The 9,376-nt window shown below is 40.3% G+C and overlaps 1 protein-coding gene across 1 annotated transcript; it reads left to right on the forward strand.

Annotated features, from left to right (window-relative positions):
• Nucleotides 1–1,289: 1,289 nt before the first annotated feature.
• On the forward strand, nt 1,290–9,369 carry LOC106943522 (trafficking kinesin-binding protein 1-like; the record flags this gene model as incomplete). Its single annotated transcript, XM_015026828.1, has 11 exons — nt 1,290–1,382; nt 3,920–4,036; nt 4,249–4,349; nt 4,519–4,627; nt 5,676–5,754; nt 5,859–5,989; nt 6,119–6,193; nt 7,281–7,418; nt 7,509–7,585; nt 7,684–7,923; nt 8,017–9,369. Coding segments are annotated over 11 exons (1,953 nt in total), but the record flags the coding sequence as incomplete, so codon positions are not given.
• Between the last annotated feature and the right edge of the window lie 7 nt (nt 9,370–9,376).

Here is a 9,376-nt window from a genome sequence, read left to right on the forward strand (position 1 = left end):
TGCCGTACTCAAACTATACTGTAAGCTGCTGTATTTATGTCTAGTCTTTGACTGGGCCATTCTAACACCTGCATTTCTAGTTGAACTTGAAGGGTCATATCTAAACATCCCTCCATTACATAAAATTTAAGGCTATGGTCCTAACATTGTAAAATATGAAAAAAAAAAAAAAAAAACATTGCAGGGGTATATATACTTCTGCAATGTACTGATATGTCTTGTTTCTGACAGCCACGCTGCTGCTCCAAGTGTCGATAATAAAATGTGTGTTTTGCATGGGCCGACTCCTTTTGCATTATTGTTTTGCATATTCCTTGCATCACATTCCCTTTTTGCTAAAGATAAACTTTGAAAGCGTCAGATGTGATCAAATTTCTTTGGCTTTTTTTTATTTAGGGCTTTAATGATGGCATGTGGAAAAGTCAGCCATGATGAGACGCGTACCTTCACTAGGAAATGATAACTGAATCTGCAAATGAAGGAGATTGATAATCATCCAGATGAACATGGTTGTGGTTCTGCACTCTGACCTCTGAAACTGTGCTCGGTAGCTTATCTTTTATGACTCTTTCGTTAGGTTAAAGACCAGCGAGTTGTTTATGTGGGTCACGATGAATTTTGAGCATGCATGTGCTTCTAACTGGAAGCGGAAAGAAGGCTGCAGAGGGAGCAGCTGAACTCTGTTTACATGTCGGCTGTGATGGTTGCAAGTTGAAATCCAGCAGGTAATGAGCTGTTTATGATGCAGAGTTATATAATTTGAAGTCTGATGATACTAGCGGAGGCCCGCCACTCACTTCTGTCTGTCAGGGTAAATACTGGAGACACCTTCACTGATCACGCTATGCAGGTCCAAGGCTCCATATAATTCTATCAGCAACTCCAAAGACATACTGATGATTCTATTTTGAATTTCAAATTGGTAGTGTAATAAAAATGCTTTTTTTTTTTTTATGCACTGTTTGATCTCTAAAAGTTTGCAGTGTCTTCACAAAAGTATTCATCCTGGTTTTCTTCCAGGATTTCATTGTTTTTTTTTTTTTTTTTGCTGAATAAAGCTTTTACCACAGGATGATGCTGCCATGAAGATACTGAGTTCAGGAAGATGTGCAGTGTAAAATGTTCAAAATGTGAAATTGACCAATAGTTTTGTGGTCAACAGATTCTCCCTCCGGAGCTGTGGATCCCTGAAGCTCCTGCAGAGTTTCTGTGTGCTCCTTTGACTGCTGCTGCTGTTGTTTGTTACTCTTCTTTTGGACATTTGTCTCTGAAACTTACCGTTCCCTCCGTGTCTCCCTCCTGCAGTGTTGTGTGCGGACAGAGTGGGCCAGATGACGAAGACCTACAGCGACATCGACGCCGTCACCCGACTGCTGGAAGAGGTCAGTACGGAAAAGTCAAATCTGTCGAAGCAGATCAAACAGAAGGCGACATTTTTAGAGGGATTTTAAAGCACTTACGTTGGGGATGTACTAAAGTGACGATTTAAAATGTGGGGATTTTCTCTGAGGGTCAAAAGAACAACGTCGTTGAACTCGTTTCCTAGAGCTGATATTTTAATGTAACTTATCACCTCCCGGTCTGTGACAAAAAAAAAAACAAAACAACAAAAAAAAAAGAGCATAAAGTAGGACATCAAGAGACAAAAGTGTCTGAAAACTTGAATGGTGTCGTTGTCAAATAAAGCTTGAGATGTAACACTCAGATGGGCATGCAGGTTTCCTCTGAATAAAGCTCTGGTTGTGACCATGCCAGATGCTTTGTGTTCTTCAGTTGCACATGAAACACAGCTTAGTGTTGCTGCCTTTGTGTGTTTGGCTATTTTTACTGCCAGGAAACAAAAAGTTTGTGAGGCAGCAGACTCAGCCTGCCTCAGGTGAATAAGCCCTTAATGATTGTTCAGCTGTGACTAATAGCAGCCTTTTCTGTATGTTTGCTCATGATTTATTCCATTACTTCATTTATTGGCAGTCCTTGGGAAGATTAATGAATAACCTTCAAATGAAAGGATTTGTATTTGCAGTAGAGTAATCGGACGATTATAGTTTGAGAAAAAGTCCAACATTTTAATTCTGTGTATTCAACAGGGGGCGGGGGGGAAACATCTTAAGAAATAATTGTTTTATAAAATGACTAAGTATTTAGACAGCCATATTTTGCAAACAGGGTAGTAGTATTCAGTCCTCTGCTGTGAAATCCTCCTCCTGATTTCAGCTCACACTGTGGGTGTTCCCTTTGGAGGATAGAGAAAGTCATGAAAGAAGGTTGATTTTGAATCTGGTGATGCTTTTTTTTTTTTTTTCTTGAAATAGACAAGCATCATAGATTCTCCACCAGATTTGGGCGCAAAGCGTTTTCCCACCTATTTATCACTTCACATCAGACCCACTTGGAGTGTGTTTGCTGAGAAACTCAATCTCAGTCTTGTCTGAGCAGAGCGCTCAATCTTCACCTGTTTAGGTTGGAAACATTTTTGACTTTCATTCTGATGGTTGGGATGTAGACGGTGTGTTATCATCATACTCTGTGCTGCAGTTCCCCTACAGTGAGCTAGAGGGATTTATTTATTTATTTATTTTTATTTTTATTATTATTATTTTTTTTTACCTCCCAGACCTGCCTGCTTACCTACTGGCCAGTAGCTGAACGAAATGTCATATTGATAACGCAGGGAAAAAAGAAAATCATGGTTGGAAAACTGGACTTTTCCTTTATGAAGGAAAAATAGAAATTAAAAAAAGCTTTCTTTATATTCTTTGAATGGACGTGTTTGGGGGACCAGTGATTGTGACACCATTGATTTCTGTTAAAACCTGTTTTTTTTTGTTTTTTTTTGTTTGTTTGTTTGTTTTTTAAGTTGACATTTTCCCCATTGAGTAAATGACATTAAATTATAAATGTTGAATTTTTCTAAAAAGATTTGAATGTGCATTTATGTTACTGCGATAACAGATGAATCTATTTTAAGGTTGTTTTTTTTACTTGACTCATAAGTTTTGATGACTACATGACGGTATAAACAAACACTTGACGAAGCGATGTTAATGTCTTTCTGCTTTTGTTGGAAACAGGGAGCAGTCGACCCAGTAAATCTTAGTTTTCCAACATCCTCCTAAAACATTTTCTGCCCCATTATGCAATGACCAACTACAGTATATTACTGGCACAGACAGAGGGATTTATTGGTACTTGTATAATTGGGCTGGATAACAGCGGTATTGCGATTCTGAAAAAATTGGTCATTGTATATTGTGCAGCTCTGATGAAGGGACGCTGATAAATTTGCCTGCAGTAAAAGCTTGAACAGTTCATATTTTGTTTTATTCTTTTATTTTTGCTGATGTTTCCTCCTCTTTAAGATTAATATATTACTAAGAAGGCTGATATTCTACTTAAATACACTTTAATTAATCAAAACTGATTGGTAAATTTCTTTTTCCTGAATAATAAACATACACCTGTTGTAGCTGGGAGGCTAATAGTCATAGACGTAGCGGTCCAGGGTTCAATTCCTGAACTTGGGACTTTCTCCACTTGTCTTCCCACCTTCTGAGAAGTGAAAGAGAAAAAACACTATTTTGAACATTTAACTGTGAAATAAAGTCATAAATGGTATACCAACTCACTTGTTGTTGCTGTTTTAACATTTTAGTCGCTTTCTTTAACAGTGTAACTTCTTATGGTGTTGAAGATTTGTATTTTTTGCTGCCTCTTGGCTGGAACTCCTTTTTGGGGAAAAAGAGATTTTAATCTCAATGGCATTTAATACTGTTTAAAATAAAGGTTAAGTAAAAAAAAAAAAAAAAAAAAAAAAAAAAATATATATATATATATAAAAGAAAAAAAAAATATATATATATATATATTTTTTTTGTTGTTTTTTTTAATTGCTCTAAATCAAAGTTTGTGTTTGGAGCAGAAAGAGCGGGACCTGGAGCTGGCAGCTCGCATCGGACAGTCGCTGCTGAAGAAGAACAAAGCTCTGAGTGACAGGAACGACCTGCTGGAGGACCAGGTGGAGCACATCCGAGAGGAGGTACACACCAGCAACATTAAAGGGCTTCTGTAGTCTCTCAGGGTCAAAGGTGACAATACTTAACTGCCACATATGCAGGTTTATTAGATTTTTTTATCGAGCCTTGCAGGTGCTTGGACATGTTGTGAACAAAATCCTCCACATCAGCTGTTTTGTTTTTTTCCTTCCCCCTGTCCGGTGTTCATCATTTCTCCACATGTCTTCACATCCAGGTGTCTCAGCTGCGTCACGACCTCTCCATGAAGGACGAGTTGCTGCAGTTCTACACCAACGCCGCTGAGGAAAGTGAGGGGGAGTCCAACACCTCCACACCGTAAGCGTCCTAACACTCACTCCGTCTGCTCCGGTCACGTCTGCATGCAGCTGCGTTGTTGAATTGACATTGAGAAGTTTCGGTTGAATGTCTAATCGTCATTTGTTTGTTTTGGGGGTGTTTAAATAAAAGAAATGTGATAAAGGTTGAAATATCGGTGCGTTTACAGGGTGCGTTTGAGTGAACCTAACTTGTCCACTCCGACCCTGTTCCCGCTGGACTCCCTGCAGAAGAAACTCAAAGATTTGGAAGAAGAAAACAAATCACTGCGATCTGCGGTACGTAGAAGCATAAGCTTTCCCTGCAATGTTGACGATGGTCTACATGTCAGGTAACAGGAAGTAGATATACACACCAGTTCCAATACAAGCCCACTAACATTTGATTAATCACTCTGTTGCATATGTGGCTAAAAGTAGACCACACACACTATTTCTAGCCCTCAGTTTGTTCCCAAACTGGAAATCTGACCACTTGAGTTTATTTAAATATGTTGACTTTCTGCCACAGATCCAGCGCTTCAGCAGATTTTTTACAAATTTCAATTGCGTTGAAGTCGGGGCCACTCCAGAGGCTTAATGATGCATCCAATCCAAGACCAGTTCCTAGGCTGATTTGATATCACTGTCCAGTTTTTCGGCTGTATTATTTCACCCATTTTGTGCAAAACACCAATTTTATTTTGATATTGAAACCTTTATTTGACCATTCATATGCTTCTGAATTTTTAAGAAAACATCTTGGGTGACAAACTCCTGAAGATGTAGGGAGTTTTGTAGTTTATTCCAAAAGCACCGACAACTAAATAGATCCTCAGCGTTAATTCTGCCACCACTTTACCTGATAGATGGTGACGTGTTTGCAGGTACGAAGGCCTCACCTTGACTTTAACAAGAATTATTCTTCCTGAACCAATTTTTTTATGTTCAATCTGAGCGAAGATTTGGCTCAGACTCTCTGAATCTCTGAATGGAAATAAACCATTTTGAAATATTCAGTCAGTTTCGGCAGAAACCTGAGGGCTATAAAATCATGCAGCTGAATGACGTTGAATTAAATATTAGTGGGACATGTGGGGGTAATTTAGCCTTGTACGTTTCACCCTCTGTGCATTTGTGCACCCTGTTCACAAGTTATGATTGTAAAACAAGAAGGGTTGTTTTACGTTTTTTGCCTTAATTTAGTGACATAGCTTCAGCAATGCATAATCAGAACGCTTTAATAAAACCTGCATCTGTTTTCCATGATAAATCAACGCATCGTGGAACCTTTTCTGAGAAGGTGATTGCAAAGATTGACCACCGTTTTATCCATTTGTCCTCCCAGGCGAATCATTTGGAGACGGAAACCATCTCGTACGAAGAGAAAGAGCAGCAGCTTGTCAATGACTGTGTCAAAGAATTACGTGAGTTTTATATCTTTTCTTTTTTTTTTCTTTTATCTCATCTGTCGTTAAAATTTCAGTGGCTATAACATTTCCGGGCCCTCTCCCCCCTCCTGCCCTTCCAGGAGCTGCCAACCTGCAGATTTCCTCTCTGGCAGAAGACCTGGCCAGGAAGAGCGAGGACGCTTCCAGACAGCAGGAGGAAATCACACACCTCCTCTCTCAGATCGTCGACCTGCAGAAGAAGGCGAAGCTCGTAAGAAAGCCTTTAAAAAAAATAATAATAAAAATTTAAAAGAAGCTCCTAATGCAAACATGGATTTTTTAGATACATTAGGTAAAAGAATTGCGACTGCATGTCCTGTGTTGTCTTTGGTGTTCACAGTATGCGGTGGAGAACGAAGAGCTGACTCAGCACCTGGGTGCAGCCAAGGACGCCCAGAGACAGCTCACTGCTGAGGTAAACACATGACTGTAAAGGACACATAACGGTATTATTATTATTTTATGTGCGTTCTTATTTACGTGAAAAGTGACGATTTTTGAGGACCAAAGCGTTCTCCTAATGCAGCAAACTCTTTTAATTTTTACTTAGACAACTAAGTTCTAGACTTGAAGTTTGCTTTGCAGCTATTGATATTGAAGTATTCTACTATATATTTACTCATAAGAAGTAATATTTTCTTAATATCAAGCTTTAGTTGGGTAGAAAAACACTTAAAACGGGAAAAATATTCGAACATAAAAACCTCTTTGTGAGAAAAATAATCTTGTCAGACAGGAAATAAGCATAAATCTCATTAATCCAAGATCTTTAATCTTAGATTCTAGTTTTTGCAGTGATTAGAAACGGGATGTTAATTAGGTTTAGGTCAAGGTTAAACTTAGATGGAGGTTTTTGAACGGAATAATTTGAGTTTATCTCCCTTTCAGATCTAAATGTAAGACTATTTTTATTCAACCAAAAAGTTTTTAGATGAAACTAATGTCTTAATGGCTCAGGTGCATCAAGACTAAATTTGGTAGATGTTTAGTTTAAATGTTAACTCTTTTTTTTTTTTACTCTGCAGAAACACAAAAAGTATTTTTGGTTTAGTTTCTACTGCAAATATCTTAATACACTTAAAATGAGACAAAAGTAACTAACAAGTAAGTTTTCAGCAAGAAATAGGATCTTATTTAGAGTCAATAATTCCTTAATATTGAATGAAAAAAAAACTAGCAGATTATTTTATTTTTTTAACATGGGGAAAATCTCTTGCTGTAAATGAAATAATCTGCCAATGAAACTGGAACTTTTTCATCAATATTAAGGATTTATTGACTTAAAGCAAGCTGAAAAGTTACTTGTAAGTTAGTTTGTATTATTTCAAGTGCACTAAAAATCAGACAAAAATGCTTTGTAATATTTTATGTTTTTGCAGCGATGATCTCTGCAATGGACTTTTTAAAAATATATATCTATGTTTTAAGTCAAAAGCCAAACCTGCTGCATTTCCCCCCCCCCCTTCTCTCTGTCCTTCCGCCTCTCCTCTCTCCTTGCTCAGTTGCGGGAGCTGCAGGATAAGTATGCAGAGTGCATGGAGATCCTCCATGAGGCTCAGGAGGAGTTGAAGAACCTGAGGAATAAATCTCTACCTCTCAGCACCCCGAGGCGTTTCCACACACTGGGCTTATTCCCAATGGTCAGCGCATGAGCTGTCACAGCTTTATGCAGTTCAGTATATCGGACTGTCGGCTCCAGCAGAATGAATGGATTCATTTTCTTCTCTCAGGACTCGCTCGCAGCAGAAATAGAGGGAACTATGAGAAAAGAGCTTCAGATGGACGATCCAGACGTAGAAGAGCAGAGGTGCCTTTAGTTTTACGCTCTGACGTTGTTCCTGCGTGATACTTTGAATGTATCCCTCGATCTCCGTAGTAACGCGATCGTGTCGCTCATTTCTCCAGGCTGCACCCAAAGCGGGTTTTCCAGACGGTGAAAAACCTCAACCTGATGCGACAGCAGCGCTCCTCTGCAGCCCCCTCCCCTCTGAACATCCCAGGGTCCAATCAGAACTCGTGCTTCACCTCGAGCCGCTCCAGCAGGGCGGGCACGCCTCGCTCCAACTCCATCTACGGGAGCGAAACAGGAAGTGGGATCATCTTGGACAACAGGACAAGCAGCATCCTGGAGGGTCCGGACGACGGGTGAGGAACATTCTGAATCTTTAGCAAGCAGAAAGAAAGGGGAAAAAAATAGAGATTGCTCTTCTTCTCATCTCTCTCTCTCTCTCTCCTCAGGTCGGAAGACTCCAACAAGCGGCCCCCTGGTACGCCGGGGACCCCGGGCAGCAGGGACCTGGAGGCAGCCCTGCGCCGCCTGTCGCTGCGCCGTGACAACTACCTCTCGGAGAAACGCTTCTTCGAAGAAGAGAGGGAGAGGAAGCTGGCCTACTTGGGGAAAGAGGAGGAAAAGGGAGAGGCTGATGGCAGCAGGGACCCGGGGACCCCAACGGAGAGCCTGCTGTCGTTCTGCTCGCATCCCTCCTTCGGAAGCATCTGGTCGGGATACTCCATCACAGCCAGGTCCTACCTGCCGGAGAAGCTGCAGATTGTAAAGCCGCTGGAAGGTGATTATTGGTCTCATGATCCTCTTGACACAAATAAGGGAAAGAAAAGTCGTAGCTCCCAAAACGTCTTCCTGAATGCAAACGAAAACTCAAAGAGAAAAGAGAATCCCAGCCAGAAGCAGAGGCAGGACTACAGCTATGTTTTTCTAAACAGCTCAAACAGTGAGACACAGATTGGTCCAACGCGAGACGACGACGACACCAAACACCCGAACCGGTATTTAATCTTTCATAACCAGAGCGAGTCACAGATCCTCCTGAGCGCCTCACCGAAGGCGAAGCTGCGCAGAAGCTCCAGTCTGTTGGAGATTCGCAGCCTGTTGGGTTTCCAGCCTCCCCTCAGAGCTCCTCCAGCTCTGGGCAGAGGCCTGCTGACGGCCTTCAGACAAGAGGAAGGCAGTCTGAACCTTCAGCACTCCTTTTATTTCAGACACACTCAGCCGAGCTGCTGGTTCGAAGTGTAGAAACCACACAGGACAACGCAGGAATGTTACAGATCATAAAAAATATGAGTACGTGGTCGATATACTTTTCAAAGCAAACATACTTTGTGCTTGTGTGCATTTATATTGTCCAAATTATGCCTTATTGGTTAGGCATAAACCTTATGTTTTTACTAAGTTTGTCAGCTTAATTGTTACATCTTTCATTTGCCTAAATATCCATATTTAACAGCCCTGACAGAGTTGGATTTCACTCCTGGTCGCTGTAACTTCATGCACCATTTGCAGTGTTTTCCCTCCACCTAGTGTTCAGAACTGAAATTACAATCATAAACATATACGTTGCACTATTTTGCTGTCTTGTGTGTAAAATTAAATAAAATGGGAGAAAAAAAACGACATGGTAGCATAAACAATAGGATGGAAAACAATGTGGGGTTTTTTCTGCATAGAACATTCAACATTTTTTTTTATAGTTGGGTCAAATAGAATAAACAAAATAGAGAGTATATAATTAGAAATATCCTCTACCGTTCCACAGCTGGGGGGGAATTCAGGTGTAAAAGCAACAAAGTGACAGAGATGTAC

Source organism: Poecilia latipinna, unplaced genomic scaffold (assembly GCF_001443285.1).
Source record: "Poecilia latipinna isolate Pla-1442-1.1 unplaced genomic scaffold, P_latipinna-1.0 Scaffold5407, whole genome shotgun sequence".
In the NCBI taxonomy this organism is placed as follows: Eukaryota; Metazoa; Chordata; class Actinopteri; order Cyprinodontiformes; family Poeciliidae; genus Poecilia; species Poecilia latipinna.